At 35.9% G+C, this 24,216-nt stretch overlaps 1 protein-coding gene across 1 annotated transcript in view; it reads left to right on the top strand.

The window, feature by feature from the left end:
• The window catches only part of LOC137386934 (putative phospholipase B-like 2), a 32,543-nt gene extending 8,458 nt beyond the window's left edge, over positions 1 to 24,085 (top strand). Inside the window, exons 4-12 of the mRNA XM_068073167.1 lie at positions 7,512 to 7,606; positions 11,945 to 12,162; positions 13,082 to 13,182; positions 13,357 to 13,517; positions 18,190 to 18,285; positions 18,395 to 18,466; positions 20,522 to 20,674; positions 23,256 to 23,415; positions 23,728 to 24,085. Coding sequence (XP_067929268.1) covers positions 7,512 to 7,606; positions 11,945 to 12,162; positions 13,082 to 13,182; positions 13,357 to 13,517; positions 18,190 to 18,285; positions 18,395 to 18,466; positions 20,522 to 20,674; positions 23,256 to 23,415; positions 23,728 to 23,895 — 1,224 coding nt within the window. The 3' untranslated portion in view covers positions 23,896 to 24,085. The remainder of the gene's footprint in view (positions 1 to 7,511; positions 7,607 to 11,944; positions 12,163 to 13,081; positions 13,183 to 13,356; positions 13,518 to 18,189; positions 18,286 to 18,394; positions 18,467 to 20,521; positions 20,675 to 23,255; positions 23,416 to 23,727) is intronic.
• Positions 24,086 to 24,216: the final 131 nt, after the last annotated feature.

The raw sequence follows: 24,216 nt of genomic DNA, 5'->3' as shown, positions 1-24,216 counted from the left end.
CTTAAACTTTTGCAAATGACTGTATATGATACAATCTACCTAACATTCATGCTTCGTATTCGTTGTATGCAAATAAATGACTTTGTTGACACTTTATGAGTTTGCGAAATGAATATAAAGATGGGAAATAAAATGCTTAGACTATTTAGTTCTTGGTTTGGCTACTATAAAGTATGGTTTATTCTGTAGCAATGGTTGTTTTTCAATTAACTATTTCATAAACAAGCGAAACGGCTCAATTTAGTCTATTTTAAAGCTTCTAAATCATGTGACTTATGTTCAGATGTATAAATCATGTGACTTATTACTGAGAACCTAATTGGATTCTTTCCTATGTTACTATACCGAATCTGAATAATTAACATTTGTGTTTATGCAGCATTTTAAAATTTCTATTGTCAGGCCAAAATTCCACTCAAACTCATTAGAGTGAACAGAATTTATTTTTCATCTTAGTGAGATCATGAGGTCGGATAATTTACTCTCTGACTGGTTTGTAGAGCATGTAATCTGTGAAGCACTGATATACTGTACAATAAAATACAAGCAAAGAAAATAGTTTTGGCATAAAACCTTGAGCTGCAGCTTTGTAAATGATGCGGTGACTTCAAGATCCCAATTTATTTGGACTCAAAATAATTATCTAACCAAGTTTTCAAATCATAAGTCATTTGAACTCACAAATGAATTTATTAAGAATTGCTTGATCTTTATCCAAACATAGTTGAACGTGAGACAACAACAGGGTGACGCGATTTTTACTGTTAGAACTTACGGCTTACCGTTTTGAGAATTCTGTTTCCATAAATGCGATATTGTAGCGACACCTGGATGTCCCTGTTCTAAAGTAAGACAGACCCCAGTTTTACTATAGTAATATATATGTTTGTTTTACTTTATTTTAGACATATACAATATTTTTTTATCTTTGCAGTATAGCCCTTGCTGTCTAAAAACAGTAAAAAAGTTGGTTTATATGGACATGAAAAGTGTGCGCTACTCTTGACTTAAACTAAAAATACCGTAATCATGAACCCTAAACAGAGCAAAAGGGATAAGAAAAAAGAAAATTGTTTTCGATACAAACCAATAATACCACAGTTACTGTGGAGTCATTAAATAAAGAAGTTTAGTTTTTTTTCTATTTAAAAGGCCGTAGGGGTCAGTTTTGGACGATCTTGGAATGGATTAGGCGCTTAACATCTATTTTACTGTTTGTATAACGTAATATATAACGTAACGTATATCAGTGAAGCACGCTAGGGTACGTTGTAGATTCAGCGATTACATTAGGAGAAACCGGCAGTAGGAGTGTTACGGGACATTTGAAATTGAAACGGCACAAAAGAAAATTAAATAAACAAATGATGGATTTCGAAAACAAACTTTAAAATTTTTTTAAAACCATATCAAAAGGTAATATTAATTAATAAAAAAATTACACACCCATTCAGCTTATAACCGCCAATTGCATATAACGATATCATAGATAAGACAGCAGTAACCATAAAAACGGCCTAGCCTTGTGGTTAGGTGTGCGTGTTAGTGAACTTATGGTTACAATCGTTGCAAGTTTAAATCCTTTGTGAAGCAGGTTTTTGTTATTAAAACTTTATCACTATAACTGGACAGATGACTAACTTTGAGATTCATATATACAGTGGAACCTCGGTTCTCCATCAACTCGGTTTTCGACCAAAAAATTTGAGATTTGTTCGTTTCGGATCTAAAAAAAAAGTCGGTTCTCGGCCAAACCAAAGCATGCGCATTTACTGAAGTTGTTTTCTCGACTTGGAACGGATTAAAATTTACATACAATGATACATTAATTCTAATGGAAATAATTGTTTTGGACCTCAGTTCTCGAACAACCTTCTGAAACGGATTATGTTCGAGAACTGAGGTTCCACTGTACATAAGACTAGTGTCGCAGCTACTAGTACATATAGCAATAATTAATACTAATGCATTAATATACATGTATATGAATACATGTATATTCCACTTTGTCATTGTGTGTGTCTGTCTGTTAGTCTGAGTAAACACTATGCGTGTCCACACATGTTGGCTGGTTTGGTTCAAACTTCACCCGTGTATGCTCCGTGCCTTCTGCCAGATCGGCAAAATGATTTGTTTTCAAAACTCCTTTCGATTCCTGAGAATGAGCCTCTTGAACACCAATGGATTGGAAACTCAAGAATGTTCCTCAATGAACGCGTACATGGATTGTTGTCATGAAAGCAGTATAGCGGTTTGTGTTGAAAATCTAAGTGCATGCTCCCAACTACCTGATTGAAAATAAAGGGAAGCCAAGGCAATGCAAGACTTGAAGATGTGGTTGCGTCAAATTTGAGTTGATCTTGAAAGAAAGCATTTTTTTTCTCTATCAGTTGATATGTTTTTTGTTGTGTTAGGCAATCTCATTGCCAAAATATTCGAAGATTAAAATCGAAAAAATCTGATCGCGGTAAAAACGCTCAGGCCAAAAAAACATGCCCAGACTTGCCCAAAATGATGTCACGCGTGATTTATCTGTCAATATATCTCGTATTCACATCGGCTATTTGCGATAAAAGTCTAGTCCTACGCGGCTCTATTGGCATATATTTTATTTTGTATTTGCTCATGTTGATTAGAATAAAATTTTAAACCCCGCTACAGATACATTATTATGAATGTTTCAAAGGTCTCAAATAACGAAAATTGAAAATTTGTCTTACTCACTTTCTCCAAATGTTGTGTAAACATTTGAGTACCGACTACCAATTCTACCAGTCTACGGTAACTCTGTCAAGCAAACTATGTAGAATAAGGTCTTTGTATCAGCACATTCCGCCACCACCCATACTAACGATATACAGCCTCCCAAAAGCCCCGCTCACATTATGTCCGTCACCTATCCTTGGGGCGGGGCTATATATCATTGCCCACACCGAAAACTAGTTCCTTACTACCGTAAGTAAAATAAGCAAGCCGAGTCTTTGAAAAGAATATACATAGGGATAGAGTTTTAAGGATGAGAAGTCTGCTGCAAACTGGATTTGAACTCACATTCTCCAGTTCTGCGGACATCCATATACCGTATCCAATTCACTACAATATTCTGCAAATCATGTTTTGCATTATCTTCAACAATATAATTTTATTATATAATTTTTACAAGCAAAAAGATTTTCATCTCGGCATAAAGCTTTTATTAAAAATATTCATCAAGTCGTGGCCACTCACATAGTTTTAGCTGATACAATAAGACAAATTCATCTACTGCAACAAACTCAAACAAAACATCATGGTTTATGCAGCACACATTCAAGTCTCTCTTTTCCCTTTATGGCAGTTTCCACACTGACAAAGCTGCTTCGGCAGGTGGGAAGACATGATCATCCTATAATCAGTAAAACAAATGCAATAAATATATGTCATTCATACATATGTCATTCTAAAGCGTATCTACTGAAAGCTTTCAAATTGGGAGTTTGATAGATTGCGAATGTAATTTTAAAAATGAATAAATGTTTAACAAAAGCACAAGTACGCCAAGCCAATGATTCGAAGCTTTGGTTCTGGAGATTAAAGATTTGCATTGATCAATCGGTTTTCTTCACTTTCTAAAAGTGAAAAATGAACATCTAACGTCAAATCATAAATCTAATTTACTAGATAAAATTGCCACAGAAAATTTGAAGCAAATGTAGCTAGGTGAACCGATAAAAAAATATAAAACGATGATTAGTGATAGTAAAAAGTTATAATTTTATTAATTAGTACATGTATTAGTGAGTACTAAAATAATACCTTTAGTATATTCATCAATCTAAGCCATTGTATAGCTAGATGCTAAAGATTAAAAAGAAGCCGTCAAGAACTCCTGTACATACGTATCTCGCACGCACAGGAAATTACGTTTTAGCCTCAAACAGGGAATTATAATCTGAATGTAAACTCAACAGGAAACTCTATAGGAGACTCAAAGTAAAAGATAAATTTACCTCCATTCTCCGATCTTCCTCCGTAGAACTTTAACTACCTGATGCCAAGAAAACTCGGAGTCACCTTCGCAGTAACTTTACAGCAATTTTTACAATTATGTTGTTCGCCAATAAAACGTGTCGATCGAGTAATTCATTAAAGTAACGATGTTAATTGATTTAGTAAATATCGATGTCAATGCGATTTAATAATAGAGTAAAATCCCTAAATTTGAGATCACAGACAACGCGTTTTATGAGTGATAACATTTATTGCCGCCTATATAAAAATTTCGCGCTGATGATTGGCTAAGGAAGCGACCTCATATTTATCGCTCGTGGTTTATATATCTCTGGACAGGGTTGGTCTACAAAAACAAAAATGGTATCAAATTGTAGCTGATGTTTTAGCCTTTTATGGGTTTTAATTTCATTAAATCGAATTTTTTGATGCAACCACATCTTTAACGCTAGTTACCACTAAAACTATATACATCCTGTTAAATACAACTTACTTCAATGTTGGCATGCTTCGGGCTAGACATATGAATAACTTACTGCAGTGACATTTGAAGTTTAGCTCTTTCACTTGGGAGAGCCTTCTTAATCACTCGCCTTAGCACCTAAACAAAAGCATTGATCATGGATCACAGTGATAACAGATCCACCCAAATTATGCCACAATAAGTTCAGGATATTGGGTTATCATTTTTCTAAAAATGAGCCAGTTAGTTCTCTGTTAACATAGAATCCGCAACATAATATGTCAGTTTCCAATTTTTTCCATTTTCATCTTAGGATGGATGCAAAAAAAATTATAAACAACGAGTTAAACGTATTTTTACTAACAAAATTTTTCAAAATTAGGCTTTAGATAATTCTGACAGCTATATTTTCATATTAGAGAATGGCAGTCTGCGTTTTGATCAAAATGCAAAACTGTTAGCGTTTTTTTCTCAGCGGTTTCACTAAACTGAAAAATATTGATTGTGTGATAACTGCATTGTGTGTGAAGTGACAACTGCATCTGTGTAGAAGTTTCTGCTGATTCCAAAAAACTTTGATTAAAGCTCTGTGACAGAAACTATAGTGTTTATGGCGAAACTCTAGTTTTTACCAGGTGTATGTCATCAAAAGTTTTTCGGCATCCATTACTTCCTTAAAAAAAGCGTAAAATTCTGTAGTGAAAGAATTAACTTCGCATGTGACACTATTAGCCAATCAGATCGAAGATGTTCAGGCGTTAAGTCTGGTTCAGATTGAGCCAGGCTTAATGCCTGAACATGGCTTAATTCAGGCTTAATGCCTGAATCTTTTTTATGTGAAAAGTGACAGATGTGAACAAGACTTGAAATATAATGTGAATAAGAGTATTAATAAAAATGAAAAAAATTTGCACTGATTTAATATCGCAAATTGTTGTGGTAAGGCTCTCTTGAAAAATTGACTTGTCCAAAGAAGAAAGATATATTACAGACGTCTAGACTACTTCGATGGGTAGTTCTATAATCGTATTATCGCTATCATAGTGACATGGGAGCCGCAATTGCAGGTCAGGGATAAACCTTTACTATAATAAGAGCCGTGTCTGCCTATCCTTAGCCATGCTAAGATCGCTAAAAAAACAGATCGCACGGGAATCAGACTTGAATTTTCTATTTCCCGGCCAAGTGCGCCACTTAACCACCTTGTACTTGAATACTTGTGTACCTACTTATTACACATGCTGATCTCTCACAGTACACGGGACTGCCTGTGTACTAGTATATATAGCAATGTGTAGTGCCACTGTCAGACACTACTTAGTACTTTGTTTACATGCTATAGTCTGATTGTGCTGTCAACACAATACTCTGCTAAACCATTACTGCTCTTTGCTTTTCAACAACACTGATGAATCGTTGATATGAATCATGAATATACTATGGGAGTTTTCTTATAAGTATGTAAATATACACAACAGAGATAAGCGAAATGTTTAGTAAGAGCCCATCAGACACTGCTATACTATAAACTTTCATTTGTTTCATTTCCTTTTGGCTAATGCGTACTAATCATTTTTGGTGGGTCAGTGAAAATGCCTTTTTCGGTTTTTTTCCCACCAAATCATGGAATTCTATCGCTGTCTGTTTTTAACATATACATGTTTCCATGCAGCGATAATGTAACGACACTCGGGTGCGCTAGTGTCTAAGTGCTATACCGTGTCGACAAGCATATAATGTTTCTATAGAGCCTTATGTCAAGGTCAAACAAGACCTACGCTTGCGCTTAAGCGCGATGTTGTTGGTCGATAAAGGGGTTTCCATGGCACAAAGACGGCGCATCGCGCGGGTGTTTCGCTTCCAATCAAGCGACACTGAATCACAACAGGATGAGAATGATACGACTGTTTCCATGATGGCATTGCAGCGCCATATATGGGGGTGTGTCGCTACGTTATCTCTATAGCGAAACTTAGTTATAGATCACTTCTAGTTAGATTAGTTATAGAAACATAGTTATATATCGAAACTCAGCAATATACTTGTTTTCAGCTGTTGCATCACACTATTAATAGTGTGACCTATTTTCTTCTTGGTTAGCCATTCATGATGTCTGACCATGATTAGAAAGTTTGTTTATAAACTAGTGCCTTCATCATACACTAGTGTTACAGGCTACAAAGTTTTGAGCTTCGAAGTTGTGGTTTTGATCGTAGGAATGAGGAGGAAGTATCTACATGATACGCAGGAGTGGTCGCATAACTCGCAATTATTCGTAGCTGAAGAGTTTACGTGCTCCGAAGAAATTTTCGCACAACTAGGCATTTTCTTTATTAGTCTGTTGCACTTTTAGCTACAGCGAGGCGCACATTTTTGCTTATATTGCGGCTGATATTCCTTAAATGTGTCTAAGGTCAAATGTCAAAGCGTGTAGGAAATTTTTCTTTCAAATTCGTAGTTAATATTTTTTATTTCAGATATAATATTTTTAAAACACGTGCATTAAAACAGAGCTGCGTAGCGATGCTGTAAGGACGTCACTTATGAAGACGATGAAAATCTAACCTCCGATCACAAAGATTTGTGCAATAATACGAATATCGCTGTTTACATGATATGCAGTACATTGTTGTTGCTACGATGTTTTCAAAAATACCCCCTTGAAACGGAGGTTTGAATCGCCTCGAAGATTTAAAGATTCAAAGCTTTAAACCATTTACATGCTACAAAGATGAAAAATATGACAAAACTTCGTAGCATGTAACACTAGTGATAGTGACGGCCCAACTTCATCCCTGGTCTGTTACATAATGCCGCTAGTTCTCTCCTTCATTAGCTTCCTCATCATCATCTCCCTGCCTTTATTTATAGTATGACATCGGTAGCAAAGTTTGCAATAACAAACAATCACAAATTTGTACTACATTACGGGATCTTTATGAGAACTTCACAAGAAATCTGCTTGTTTAGGTGTCAATTTGTTTTTGATGTATTCGCCCATCTCTAATCGTTATTCCAACAAGCAAGAGTTGTTAACCCGTGTTACCTCTATCTCTAGGTCGAGCTCTTTCTCACTCAAGTGAATGGCTTCCAAGATGGGCATGAAAACACCCCAACAGTCCCTACCTTCCTTGTCAGGCCATTTGGAGCTCTGTGAGTTGGAATATCTAATATGGAAGATTAAGAATGTATTTGTTTTACCGACACTTGAAATTATATTTGACAAAAATAAAGTGTTAGGCCGAGGAAATACGATATCAAATAGCATATAATAAGAATATCAAAATCTATATCACTATTATTAACTATTTTCTTTTATTCTCTAAAATTTAATAAATGTTAAATAAATGACTACTGGAAATATGATGATAAAATTTTAATGTTGCCTTCAATATGGAGCCAAATCTATCAAATCAACCATGAATGCCATTTTCAAAAAGACTTTCAAACTGTGATTGATGATCTCAAACTGTAGAATTAACTTTTGATACAGGAACAGCAATGAAAGCAATTTGATCTTTGACCGAATTTATAATTTGCTAAATTATTTCCTCTTTCGAGCTCAGCTATAACTCAACTGCATAAAGCCTGGTTTCACATTTGTCATCTCTTGGGCCAAACTAAAATGGGTCTATCCATAATCACCATTGTTACAATTAGAGCAGAAATTTATTTATAAAATATTGGTATTGCATTTAAAATGATTTTAACTCTGATATTCTTATAGAGCTCAACAAGCTCTTTCGAATGATGTATAATATGTAACACTAAAGTTAATTTTTACTGAGAAATCTTTTAGTTAGTGTGTCACTCGCGTTACATCAGAGAAATATGTATTTTGAAGAGCTAGTTGCTTATCCTTAAAACTCTCTGATTTGGTGGGAAACACAATTATGAAAACTTATTTGTCTTATTTGAAAGAAGCTTGCTGACTAAAGTTTATACAGATATTAGATGGTAGTGGTGAACTACATGCTTGTAAACATGCCACCGCTGTTACATTCGATTGTCACCATCGTTACGCTTTTTATATCCTGTAAACTTATAAGTATTTAAGTTCACTGCAATGAGATCAATAATGGTATTAAAACTAGTGATTACAATATATATATAGGCAAGCCTTAACTTGAAATGTTTTTTATTGGTTTCAAAGTATAAAGTATAATAATATAATAGTAATAATACATGACAAACATGGTTAAGCTTAAATAACGTAAGATGAAAAAATGAATATTGATCATGTAATTGTGAGAATGTACTAACAAAATGTTTTAGATGATTCTGCATGCTCTAAATCTTTTGTAAAACATTACTGACCTCTTTTAGAGTAAGTAAGACAAGACAGTGACTTGGCTATGTGATGAAATTCTACCCATGATATATCTTTTGTATTAACAACAAAAGTGTTTTTTGGCTTCACTCTTTTAAAAAAAACTGCACTTCAGCTTCGAGGGCATCTACATTTTTTACCACTCCTACATAATGCCTAGAAGTTTTTTTTCCAGGCAGCAATGTTAGCACAAAATCACCTTCTTTCAATGTGCTTGCTAGTTATTTCATGGGTTTGGGATTGCGCTCACATTCTGGATCACTAATTGCATGGTCATCAGGATCAAAAGTAAAAAGTTAAAACGTTCGAATGGCATACTTTTACTTTTCTATTTCTTTGTTTTATTTTATCTTTTTTCCTCTCTATTGCCATCTTCCGACAATGATAGTCCAACTGACATTGCTAGTTTATGGACAGTCTGGCGACCTTTGCTTGGGCTGTTTAAAAGTGCTTGATCAATTTTTGTACAGTTTTATCTTCAGATTGTGGGTTGTCAAATGGGGAAGTGGTTGCTACAAAAAATGAATTTAAACTTTAATAGCATTTTTTTACAAAATAATTGAAACATTAACTTAAAACATTCATAATGTACGCAGATGTAGAAAAGCATTAAGTTTTTTGAAGAAAAAAAATAAATATACATACCTGGTAATTTTACTTTCAAAAGTTTTTTCCCGATCTCTGTATTGCTGAACTCTAATTCTTGCTTTTTCTAGTTTCCTCCAATTGATCTTCTGTAAGTTGAGCTCTTCTTTTTGTTCTACTCTTTTTATTTTGACTAGCTTGGGCAGTCAAATATTGAGTCTATTGTTTTGAACATGACGTATTTTATTACGATATTTCCGCATCTGATCTGCAGATGTTGTCTTATCCATGTTGAAAACAGAAATGACCAGCAGACTTTCCACCTAACAATATTCTGTTTCAAGCACTTGTTACAAGTTACTCCCATGAGTAGATTTGATTAAATTTTGAACCATTCTCAGTATCGGAGTCACAAGTCTTAGTAATACATTTGTAAGGTAGCAACCATTTGCTAACTTGCTAGAAGAAGCTTGTTAAGTTCCCACAATGGCTTAAATTTACAATATAATGAGTAACTCATACATGAGAACATCAACACCACCACAAATTACTGTTAAATGTCAAATTCACTCAAATTAATCCTATAATTATATGAGTTGAGGGGTGTAACAATGGTGACAGTGTAACAGCGGTAATTTCGGAAATATGTGCAACTTTGAGTAAAACTGAAATTAGTTAAAGGTACAGCGTATAAAGTTAGCGTTGAAAACAAATTACTACTAATTTTGAACTAATAATACAAGTGTAGTAGAAACTTATTGATGTTTCCTGTCACCATTGTTACTCAAATCATGCCAACTTATAAAAGAGCCACCCCCATACCAATAGATCAGTGCACGCAATGCCAATTTATGCATTAACGGGCGGCAAAGCCATTGTGAAATCCATTACAACTAGATATTTGTGTTCAGAGTAATGTGTACACCGTGTACAAGCATCTCTATCTTGCCATTATGACTATAAAGTATTTTGTGCATATACACTAACTTTAGCAAACTATTAAAACACGATAGAGGAGCACTACCCCCACAATTATTTTCTATTTTGGAGTTTGGTATGTATACTTCATATATGAAGCATTATTTTAATGAAATTACTGTTTTGAAATTTTGCCAAAAAATCCATTTATTTATGGATAGACCCAAACGTGCTTTCTGAGTTGCTATGCATTAGGGGTACCAACACCTCTCACAACAGGAGAAAAATTGCTATAGCTTTTCTGATAGTTGTGATGTAGGATGGCTGCGATAGCTGGGTTGTTTATACCTTTGATTTTGCATAAATTTAGTGTGCCTGATCCCAAGATTTTTTTTGTTAGATTTATTTTCATGTCAGATTGTAATTTCTAGTGTTTAAAGATGAAATTACACAAGATTTTCTGTAGATGTTATCAGAAAGTATCTGTATTTTGTATCATTTGCTATTTTTTTATGTTTGAGGTGATCTGACTGCTAGAATGTTTCCAGATGAAAATCAACAAAACTTTATCGTGGTTAGAACGCTCAGAAAAAAAAACGCATGCCGAAATGACACCACTAGTTCCTATAGTTGATATCGGGTATTGCATTCAAATTCCAGCACTGCGCGCCTCTGTTCTGTCTCTTTGCCACTAGATAAGTAGTAATGGTATGCTCTAGGGTTTTTATAAGGCTACATTGGGTGGTCCTAAAACTTAAAAGGGACCTTCTGGATATGTCAGATTAATCCGAAGGAATGCGTTTTGCAACCCGTCCAAACTGATAGAGCCAGGTAGCTATTTCACTTGCCCAATGTGCGAAGGACAGAAGTGGATCTTTAACATTCCCACATTGTCAGTGTGGTACATAGTCTTGGATCTGATAGACCCAGCAGTTTAGGAAGCTTGATGAGAGCATTTTGCCAGATCAACATTAAGCAGGGCTTGAACCACCAACCCCATGGTTGATAGTCAGAGATGGTACCACTAGGCCATCCTGACACCCTCCCTTTGCAACTAAAGATGTCATAACCATACTTTTGCTCGATGTGAGCATTTTACCATGATCTAGTTTTGTCAATTACCTCACCTGTGAGATTAGCCTCAAGGAGGGAAGCCTCAACGTTAGATAAGACAGTGATCTCACCTCAAGCGTAAAACAAGATTGGAAATGGGGAAAAATACGAAATCTACTGAAATTTTGTGTAATTGCATTTTTAAACACTAGAAATTAGAATATGGCTCGTAAATGAATCTAATAACAAGAAATATTTGGATCGATATATCAGGCACTGTAAGCTTGCAAATTAAAATTGGAGCTTAAAATTTGTTTCAAGTTCATCTTCAGCATGTTGATCATGTGTGATGGAAAGCACCAAGTATAACATAACTACAAATGTATGGATATTCGTAGGCCTAAACAGTTGTGTATCGTAAAACTCCATTCAATGTCTCCGAAATGGGATTTGTGTCAAAAATCCAAAAGCTTCCTAAAAGCTCTTGTAAACTTTTTACTTGGTTTGTCAAGTTCGCCGTTTCAATTTAACATTGCCAGTACCTTATGTTTAGATAACGTCGGTGTCTCTCGTAGACGAGCTGAACACAGGTTTCATACTTTCAGGATGTTCCAGATAAGTGGAGACTTGGAAGACCTCGAGGTCGCTCTCAACAAAACTGAGTCTGAGAGGAAGCGTATTTTTGGCTCTGGTTCTTGTTCTGCCCTTATAAAGCTGTTGCCAGGCAACAAGGAGCTGTTTGTGTCTCAGGACACATGGAATGGATATAACAGTATGCTAAGGATTATGAAGAGATACCTTTTTGGCTACCACATGCTTGCAGGTAAACGTGGCCCTTTTTACACATGATAATATGGCTATCACATGCTTGCAGGTAAACATGTCTTTTTATAACACACGACAATATTGCTATCACATGCTTGCAGGTAAACATGTTCCTTTATTACATATAATATGGCTATCACGTGCTTGCAGGTAAGTATTTCTCTTTTTACATGTATTTATATGTTATCAAGTCTGGAAGTTGTTTATTTAATTGTAATAAAAACCTTTGCTAGTGACTAAATGGGTCTGAAAAAACCAGTATCTCCGTATTTATACTAAAGCTCGTGTTTATGAAACCTGTGTACTGAGTATCTTCCTTCATTTTGCTGAGACCGGAGGCTACATATCGGCCACAAGAGTCAAAGTTGAGAGCGTTCTACACCTTCAGCTTCCATTTTATTCTCGACAAAACCTTGGAAAACCACTGAATGACAACTGAGGTGATTTTCAAGATTACTGGGCTCGTGCCATTGTCAAATAGGTTGGAGTTCTTTAAACTTCGCTGGGTTGGACAAATTTCAATCAAATACCTCTATACAGATTTCCTCGTCTTTTGCTCCATGGAGTGCTGGAGGAAGGCACAAGATGAACAGGAAAGACACGGCTCTTCCTCAAAGATGTTATTAAGTACGACTTCACAGACTTCAACATCACTTTTGCTCAACCCTATCTAGAGACAGTGGCAACTGTAGGTCAAGACTCCGTACTGGTGGTCTTCATGGTAGCGAGGCCATCCCTGCGGGTTTCTGACAGAAACGACTAACGCCCCATAGATGTGAATGAATATTGGTGTCAAGCATTATCACTAATGACTGACACATGCCAGCCCTAGCTAGGTCCTTATGCTGAAGTTATGCTGAAAATATGATAGATTGTTCAATACAGCGACATGTTATTCTATGATCATCTGTTTGCAGCACCCGGTTCGCCATTGATTCCTGGAAACGAAATGTTATTCTCCTCATACCCTGGATATCTCTTCTCTGGTGATGATTTTTATATAGTTGGCTCAGGACTGGTCAGTTACATTCCTCTACTTCCTGTCAACCATTTCAGGAAATACGTATGCCAACGTTATGTGAACATTGGTTATTTTTGTCAGCAGTCTTTTTCGTATATGATTCAAGTATTCTATGACAGCTATCCTTATGCAGTCGTAGAATACTCCTTATGACCTGTATAATCTATGTAGGTTGTACAAGAAACTACAATAGGCAACTCTAACCCTGACCTGAATAAATACATCCAACCAGAAAACACAGTGCTCGAGGGAATCAGGAACCAGGTGGCAAACAGACTAGCGACAGACGGGGCTAGCTGGGCTCGCATCTTTCAAGATTACAACAGTGGAACGTGAGCCTGCACCCTCTACCACTTTATTTCTTTAGTTTATTTAATCGCTGCTAACTTCAAACAGTTGATATTGCTTGCATAGTTATTAGCACTTTGTAGTGCCAAACAGCAGATCAGAGGTCTGAGTCCTCTCCACTGGGTGTTAGGAAGGGTGTCCGGTTTTATATTGCGCTTGTTTTGAGGGAGACAACCCTGGCAGAAACTGTCAAGCAGACAATGGGAAACCACATGAGGAGACCCTCATTTAAACTCATGCAATGTTTAATACACGATATCGGAGAAGACTAGGACATGAGAACCTGCAGAATACTCTTAACTAGGTGGTAGTGGTTCTTTTTATTAGTTAGTTAATGAAGTAAATGGCAAAGATTTTAATCACGAAGAATATTGAGTATGTGGCTGCAGACTGCAATGGTTGTATTCAGTAGATGATTTTAGATGTAAAGGTCTTGCGAATCAGAGAAAGCTGATTGCTTATTCTCAATAGAAACATTGTATGACTGCCTTACTAGAGTTTAGCATCAACTCATCCAGACATTCTGTTTGAAGCCGCATATTTACCTCTCTACAGTCAAACATCATGTAGAGTTAACCCCGCAGTACCCAAACTCAAGTAGCATATAAAAATATGAATACTATATATAGCACTAGCTGCATTACCCGCCTACAGTAACAGATTCACGGGCAGCATAAGGTTTATTGAGAGTTGGCTTTCATACTGTAAAACAACTCCAAATATGCAGTTACATCTGCTTCTCTCTCTCTTTCCCCTCTCTCCGTCTCTCCCCTCTCTCTCTCCCTCTCTCTCCCTCCCTCTTCCCCCTCTCTCTCCCCCTCTCTCTCCCTCTTTCCCTCTCTCCCCCCCCCTTTCTCTCTCCCTCTCTCTTCCCTCTCCCTCTCTCTTCCTCTCTCTCTCCCCTTCTCCCCCTCGCTCTCTCCAGAATCGCCACACCTTTATATAAGCCGCTTGGCTCAAATCGTCAGAGAAAAGTAGCGGCTAATAGTCCATATTACGAAATTATGATATTACGATAATTAGTACTCATATTAACTCGGTTGGCTTCGTTCGACCGGATGGAAAAAGAAAGACCGCTCTATAATTTATTTACCGTTACTACACATATTACCTAATTCAGTTTGCTTCGTACGACCGAAATTCGTACGACGATAAAAGGAAAGACCGCTCTATAAGGCGGACAATCAATCAGATAGACAACGATTGCCGTTTATATAGTAGATAGAGAACAGCGTTTTTCTAGTGGTTGCAAGAAACAAATGTTCACATGACCTTTCCGGTACACGTTGGCAGTAAATATTAATTAGATGTAATTTACTACTCATTAATTTATTTCATGAGTAGTAAATTTTATTTAATTCACTACTAATATTTACTACTAATTTAATTTTACTACTTACTCATATCAATTAAGTTTGCTTCGTACGATCGAATCTGTTACAATCTTGCCACAATCAATACTCATAGAGGATATATTCTTCAGCCCTGAACCCTTGTATATAGTACATATCAATCAATTTATCTTTGTATAAGCTATCCTGCATTACTTATTTGAAGTCATCCTCTCATGTAAATTTTCTTTTAACTTTTACACAAATAATCTCAAACTAAATATGAATTGTTCACTACTATCTTGCATTCAGGATTCTTCTACAGTTTTCGTTTTATTGGATAATATGCCTGCAAATAGAGGCTTTTTGTTATTTTGTTATCAGCAAAATAAAAGATTACTAACTAACTAACGATCGAATCAAAAAAAAAAGACCGCCATACAATTTATTTATACTGCTCATATTTGGGAGCTATCGGTGACTCAATATATCGAGAAGACAACTCATACTATTAGCATATCAGTATTTATCGTCCATCCCTACGATGAATAGCAGGTTACGTATTATAATAGAGGCGTGTACTAACCGGAGATTCCCATTAATGCGCCCTAGCGGTGAAAAAAACCCACAGAATAGACACGCCCTTTTGTAAAAGTAGCGGCTAATAGTCCGAAAAGTACGGTACTCTATAAAGCGGACAGACAGATACACAACGATTGCCGTTTATATAGTAGATTAAGCAGGATATTCAATGTTTCACATCATTTTGCATCAATTTACACATTTATTTGGTAACATCAAAACCAAATTTGCAATTTTCTATTATTATTTAGGTTCTTTTGTTATATGACATTTCAACATACTATGATGTTTCCAGTTCGGTGGTTTTGGTGTGCTTAACAAGTTGCTTGAAATTTGGAGAAAACCGATTAAAAATGGCCACCAGGTCACATGACTGGTTGTGAATCAATCAACTTTGGAATCATTATGTATCTAAGATCACTCTTTCTGGCTTAAATGAAAGTTTTTCACTATTTTATTCATGGTAGGGCAACTGCAAAACTAGTGTTAAACAGGTGTCACATCGGGTACTGTGGAATTAATAGGTTCTGCAATATTTGTCATATGTTAAAAACTTTTGTATGTTAAGGCATTAACTATGTATTCTGTGTAATCCATGCCCCCAGCTCATAAACTTAACGATAAGTACTTAGCTAAACTATACATAGTGTTGAAACAAACGCATTATATAGAACTATCTGAGAACCTAAATGTCAGCAAATTCATGTCAGAAATTAAATTAAACAACAAGAAGTGTTTTTATTGGTACAGTCCTTCAAGTTATAGACAAGTAATAGAGATGTATTGATGGATACAGGAGACGGAGCTTGAGAAAGTGGAGGTAGTAATAACATCACAAGCCTGGGTACCTCTGACTAAGTTAACCTGAAATTGGCATAAATTATTTAGAGATTTTGATTTTTCATTTGTTAGACATTTTTCGCTTTGATTCGTTTTTGGCTTTTTTTCACCTTAAGCTCGCTTTTTCCTTCGTGCTAACTTTAAAACCGGTTTGGGTGGATTCAAAAGTGTCCGACAATAATACAGATATATTTTTTGTCAACAAGCTAGTCAAATTGCGGGAATGCGTAATCTCTTTTATTCATTCGTTATAAAGGAAAGCAACTAGACTCACTATTATTAAAGATGTCCACTGATTGGCTAGTCTGTCTCCCCAGCTCTGTGCATACATTCGTTCAATCCTTAGTGATATTACCGTGTTCGGAAAACGATTTCTTTTTTGCCATCACTACCATTCTTACTAATCTTCTTGGAATCCACGAATTTAAAACCAAAAAAGCAAGGTGTGAATCATGAACAATAATAATCAAACTATGTGAAGTAGAACCACATACATGTGTTCCGATTTACAACACTTACAATGTTCCGACGCGGTACAACGGATGTTGAAAATTCTGAAGATTTGAGTGACATATTTACTTAAATGTCAAGTCATATGTTGGAAAATTGATGATCGTAATTTGACATTTAATAGTATGTGTATCGATTTGCGAGATGGTGGACACATCGGAACTGACACCATGACTAGACCATCAGTACGCGTAGGCCTACTTCATGTATTGATGTATTCAATCACTCGACATCCAGCTGCCTCGTCTTAGCTACAGTTCATCAGTGGAGCATAGAGTGGACAAACCTTAGCCATAGTGTCAAGTACAATCCGCTCTTGCATTTAGGCCGATGACCCAGCTCCAATTCAGGTCCTCAAGCTTTGGAGCAGTGGGCTATAGGCAGGTCTGTAAACTACCGGAGTAGGCTACGTTAGATATATATGCGTAGACGGTGGCGTGCGAATGTATGTATTCAACATCGTTGTCATGCAAGGTCAATCCTCTATGTACGAATCTTTTGTCATTCAGTTTGATGTTTAGGCAGCATTTCTTTCGACACACATAGTAATTTTCGGCATGTCACGTCCAAAATTTATCGAAACTAAAAAATTGGTTAGTTGAAGTAAAAGCGTTGAGAGAAATCATTATTATAATGAGAGTCTGTCTGTCTGTCCGCAGTCTGGTCAGAGGTTGGGGAACAAGAGATGGTGTCATACGGGACTCAAATACATGACATTCAGCTTTGTAGACCGTGCAGTCCAGCACCTCTGTTAATCGACTGCCTTCCGTTATGATAAACGATATTGTGCAGATAGGTATTCTCTGTGCTTCGTGACAAAAATATCGAGCAGATAATTCCAAAAAAGACTATTCAATGATAATATCTAACGGCACACGTCACTGCCAGGGTTAGAGGTTAGGATGAAATGTTAAATAAAATATTACATACAAATTATATTAGTAATATAAATATAAGATTGAATTGGTCATTAAAAGGTGCATTTTTTTAAAAAATAAAAGATGTTTTATTTACTTGCCTTTTTTCAGGTATAAATTTTGTTATTACCACATTTATGGGTAGGTTTGCTAGGGGAAAATAAAGCTTAAAACAATTACAAATACATCAACTCAGTAAATATAAATTTTATTTAGTTTATGTAAATTGAGTTATGTTGGATATTTTTATTAGATAGTTTTCCGTTGAGCGTATGCATTACTAAGTCTGCTCTTTCACTCACCCCTCTTTAAGGTAGAGCAGCAAAACTCTTTTTACAGATTATTAATTTGCTGTTATATAGACCTTGAATTAGAGTGTTTCACATAGTGCTACGTACTTTTTGTTTTAATGATATATGCAGCTCCTTCAAATGACTCCAAACTTTAATAATAGCCCCAAGTTTATGCCACTGCAGGTACAACAACGAGTGGATGATTGTGGACTATAACAAGTTTACCCCCGGGCAAGCGGAGTTAAGCAAAGGCCTTCTAACTGTTCTTGAACAATTGCCGTGAGTTCGCCTACTCGATGATTTTTCTCCGCTTTCCACTTATTTGACTAATGGCTTATTCACTAAAATCATATTTCTTCATGTATGTTTGACCCTCACTTTTTTGCAGTGGTATGATAGTCTGGGATGATGTCACCCCTATCCTCGCCAAACAGACATACTGGGCAAGTTACAACTCTCCGTAAGTTCTGTTTGGATAATACAAACACTCAGTCTGTGTTGGATGCATAATACCATTAATGTACATGTCTATCATATTAATATGTCTAATATTTTAGTGAGAGATCTAGTGTATTATATTAAAGATATATTATTTATCTTGCTAAATATTATATAAAATAATATATTATATATACATAATATATTATTTTATATATTACAGATAATAATATATTATATATATACATTATATATTATTATATATATTATATATATACTATATACAATATAAGTATTTTCATTTGCTGATTATATTTGCTCTGAGCCATTTTACCGGCCAAAGGCGATAAAAATAAAATAATAGAACAGCAATAATAATATGACAAATCAATAGTATTTAAAAAGAAGTTCTCATTCTAATAAGATCTCTAGTATATTAGGCCTATATTACATATGCATTATTTATCTTGCTAAATATGTCCATTTGCTGATTTTATTTGATTATATCTATCAAATAAATATTTATTTTATTTTATCTGATAGGAACATGATAAATCTATAGTATTTGAAAATACATTCTCATGATATAAAGATGCTCTACGTAGATATAGTACAAGCAAGGTGTTTATGGTGTATGTATGCCAATGACTTGGTTAATTCTATGTTCAATCAAAGTGTACATATATGGTTTGATTAAGTTTGCTGATCACATATGTTCATGTTTATGGTTGGATTTTAGTAACTAATTTACAGTAACATTAGTTTATTGAATAGTTGTTACTTAACCGACAGTTGTTTTGCTGACTGGTATCCTGTCATACCAGTAGGATGTCGTACCGGTATGATACCATGTAAACCTCACTGGCGTCACATTTTGAAGTTTATCTGAAAGATTTGCTATGAGAAGAGGAAATGTGTTCACTGGTGGCTGTTGAGCAGACAGGTGTATGCTCTGGTAAACGAGTTGGCTGAATAGGGTAAATTGATAATATTTGTATGCATTCGTTATAAATGAAAAGAACTGGACTCACTATAATTGAAGTAATACATCGGTTGCTTGTATCACAGCTTTGTTCTAGCATTCTCTCCATCCTTGGTGATATTGACCGTTCCTAGTATTTTGTTGTTTACATAAAATGATCTTTTCCGAGCTTTAAAAAGGGCATTTCATGCGAAAAATTGTCTTTATTAGGTAGACATGTCAACACATCTGTAGGTGTAATGTGCAATATCTAGCATTCAACGCACTGTAGGTTTAAGGTGATTCAATGTAACCCTTTTATCCCTAGATAGAACGTTATAATGTGTTTGGTACAGTTATCCTTAGTAAAGTTTTTTTGATGAGGCGAAGTTGAATACGCACTGACAGAATTTTCATACTGAAACTTATCAATACTGTATCCCTAGAGCCATGCTTCTTCAGACCAAGCGCTTCATTGAAGCCTTCTAGCTTTTGTGGTATAGTTCTCTGGTGACCTCTGACCTTTACATTCTATATTCAACGGCTCATAGTTTTGCCAAGTGGCTAAAGGTCCACCACTGAATGTTGGAATCTATTCCTGCCATCATTGGTGGCCTATTGGGGAATTCAACCCTAACCTCCTGATTACGGGTTCAGCATTTAGACCACTAGGCCACAGTTGCCCAGTGTTTGCAATATTAAGGAGGCCTCAGCTGCTCCCACTGAGCACACAGAAATCATAAAAACTGCAAATGGCTAGTAGTATGTAAAATGTAATTGTGATTACACCAACAATTTTTGTAGCTATCACATCACATTCAACACTCACATTCACATACACATTCAAACTATCATGTTCAAGTGAAAGCACACAAGGAAGAACAACTCGCATAATGCCTCGAGCTCTGTTTTCCTGACATAGTGCTTCAAGCTCTGCTTTCGATTGCGCTGCATGATAAATTTTAATAAATCTTAGATGAAGCTTTGTTCATAAAGTCTCAAGGATACTTTTGTATTTCATTCGAAACTGCAGCATCATGCCTTGCAACACCCGCTATACCTGGTTTGTCTGACACATAACAGTGATTCTGTGTTCTCATTCTCCTATCATTGTAGATATTTTCCCAAAATATTCAATGCTAGTGGTACGCAGGCCCTAGTAGACAAGTATGGAGACTGGTTCACCTATGACAATACCCCCCGTGCTAAGATTTTTCGCAGGGACCATGTCAAGGTGACTGATATCAAGTCTATGCAAAAGTTAATGAGGTAGGCTACTGGTGTATACTTGGCTCACCCTTGTTATCAATACCATCTGCTAGTAGGTTCTATCTTCTGCAGTCGAACCTTGACTTATGAAGTTAATCTGTTCTGGTGTTTAAAACAGACATCGAAACCATCTTATGTTGGGGCAAATATTCTTATACAATCATACCTTGACATACGAGCTTAATGCATTGCGGGACTAAGCTAGTATGTCAATTCTCTCATATCTCAAATCAATTTTTTATATAAAAATAACTAGATACAAATTAATTTGTTCACATCCTCTGCAAAAAAAACACACATATCCCTCTGGGACCCCTTGTGTCATATTTGACCCACGTTTTTTCATTGTAACAAGATATTACGATGAAAAAACGTATTTTTAATTTGTCTAATTCACCACCTACGCTTACTAACATATACCTATCTAGTGGTTATGAGGCAGAGACCTAGTGGCAGAGATTTGCTTGGAATTATCCTCGTATTTCAAATTTCATGTATGTTGGGACACTCGTATGTCAAGGTATGACTGTAATGATACATTGGTTTTTATTTAATTCGTTTCACAACATCAACACTGAACTGTAAATGCTTCAGGTAACATATAACATTAATTGTTTCATGTCTATAAGATGTATATAATAAGACGTATATAATATTTAATGTATATATTTAAGTTTCAAATAACATTATTGCGGATCAATTTACAAAACTGTCACAAACTAATTTTAAATTATATGTAAGAAACAAAATAAAGTAACCAATAAAAAGGTTTTGGTTGTCGCTTCACCTCTACATGTGTGGAAACCTGACAAATTTATGTTCAACTTTGGCAAAACAGGAGATACTGTTGCATAGACCGAGGTGTGTTGATGGAGATGAGGATATCGTTTAAGTTAGATTTCATGAGCTTTTAACTAATATAGCTTACAACTTCTTGTTTCATTTGTGATGTTTTTTACATTTTATGCTGTTTATGGTTGCTGCCAGCCTCTCTATTTTCTATAGTGTAGACCTAACCTTCTTTACACCAATTTCACATTTTTCCTCATGACAACACAGCGGGGTGTCGGAGATTATAAAAAATCCTAAGATGACAGGTCGTGCTTGAAATATGGTCTTTCACATTTTTCTATCATTTATGGTTTTAGTTTTTGCTGCACTACCACCAATCATTTCAGTCTTTTGGGGATCCACAACTTTGAAACTATAAAATGATGGTGGGAAGCATTTTTTCCTAAAGATATTTGACTTATCTGTTCAATTTTTATTCATCTAAGTTTAAATTACATATCCATTATTACAATAAATTCGCGCATCATCCTCGGCATCAAGTGATTTTCAATATTGGTCTCATGAATACGGGTATACTAGCTGTGCTAACCGGCGTTGCCCAGATATTAGAAATCCGCTTATAAACAGTGAGAAGTAATGAGAGTTGCCCGCTACTTGCTATTAACCTGGCTGATTGTCAAGGGAAAATTTTCGTAAGCTAACTAATGACAATCACTGACGTAATCACCCGGAGTGGTATGCAAAGCCGTTGGGTGTGTGCTCTCATATAGCGGACTTATATCGGCTAGCTTAGATCTCAATCTCTGTGGCCTATTGGGTATCGGACTGGCAGAGGTAGGGTCCGGGATCAAATCTTCTTCGGTACGGATTCGTTATTCCAAGATTTTAATAGCTATAACAGGAATGCAGACAGACATACGACATAAAACATACTTTGAGAAATATATATAGATATAAATAGATAAATGTATATATAATGGGTCGTATAAATACAACATCATTCAATTCTTGGTGTACCTGTACACATTCTCCTCTAGCTCCCTGTTGGAGTATCTTCATTTTCTCGTTGGTGGTAATCCTTTAAATTTGATATTAGAAATATCAGTTGGGACCGATATTCGCACTATTATCTACTCTCGTAAAATCAAACTATGTGAAGGAGATTTGCATGGAGATGTTGGGGTAAATAGTCGTGTGGGGATGTTTGGCTGTATTTTCTTTCATCATGACTATACAAACTAGCGCTTTAGAATATCACTTATCAGTTGTGATGCTATACTCGCTACGAATGTCAAGAGTGAATGTACAGTAGGGGCTCCTTCAACTTGAATCATCTGATTATAGTATATAATAGAGATACCCCTATGCGTCATTTCTCTTCCAAGTATGGCAAGAAAGAAAATGGTATTTTTAAGGCTAACTATGGAACTTTTGTTATTTAAATTGAATTTGTGAACTTGCTTCGACTTAACGCTTAACATTATGGAATTTTCTTTGGAATACACAGCGAAAACTTCACCACAAGTTTTTTTACATCAAGTGAAGTTTATGTAATAGATTTGCATCAGAGTAGCGCCTACTGTATTTACTATGCTTTCCTACTAACATCCCCGGCATTAAATGAACCAACATAATTAATGTATACTCGACAACAATGTTACTACAACAGGGGTGGAAGCTTGCTTACACATTATTTCCCTTCCAGCCATGGTTGCTTACACATCACTTCCCTTCCAGCCATTTTCTAAAGCACATTAACTACATTAAACTGTTTGGTTTCATGTCGTAGGTACAATGACTTCCAGAATGACCCATTGTCTAAATGCAACTGCACGCCTCCGTACAGTGCAGAGAATGCTATATCGGCAAGAAGTGACTTGAATCCAGCGAATGGCACCTACCCTTTCTCCGCCTTAGGTCATAGAAGCCACGGTGGAACAGATTGCAAGGTCAGCTGTCTCAATGCAATGCGTGGTTTTTGCATATTTGGCAGCAGTTTTTATTTGCAGCACATATTTGGCACACACCTCATGTTCGGCATATTGGCATGCTTGGCATCTGCGTACAAAATCGTTCAGATGTCTTTATTTGAACGAGATATTTTTATTTGAAACTATATATATAGTTTTAATTTAAACATTTTCAACTGGTCAGATCAAGCAATCTTGTGGCCAAGACAGTCACACATTCACCAATAAGTGCTTTCCTCTTTACTTCCCTCGGCTCTATATACTCAACACTGAGCGTTCATTGTTTTACAGATAACCAGTCTGGCCTTGTATAAACAGTTTATGATGGAGGTAGTGTCCGGGCCAACCCATGATGACCAGAAGCCCTTCTCCTGGTCCACAGCAGATTTTGCTGACAGTGTTCCTCACGAGGGTCATCCTGACACATTCGACTTTGGACCTGTTCAAACTAATTGGTGACATTTGACTTATCTGCTTAATTCTTATTGGTACGAGTTTTACACATGTAGTGCTAATTTCTACGATCTATTATTACAATTGCTTCCTGCATTATAGCTCTTATTGATTTTCAATATCAATTATTTTAATTAAATGATTACATATTAATATCAGCTCTAATAGGGCTTAATAAATATAGCATCATGCAATACTTGGTGTGCCTTAACAGATATTTTTTTAGTTAAAGATATCTATTTTGGAGAACAATCCGTTTCCCCATCAGTGACAACACTTTCAATACATGAATGCCCAAAATCATATATCAGGAACATCGGGTTTGAC

Source organism: Watersipora subatra, chromosome 2 (genome assembly GCF_963576615.1).
Source record: "Watersipora subatra chromosome 2, tzWatSuba1.1, whole genome shotgun sequence".
Classification (NCBI taxonomy): domain Eukaryota; kingdom Metazoa; phylum Bryozoa; class Gymnolaemata; order Cheilostomatida; family Watersiporidae; genus Watersipora; species Watersipora subatra.
This window is presented reverse-complemented; position numbering and strand designations above follow the sequence as displayed.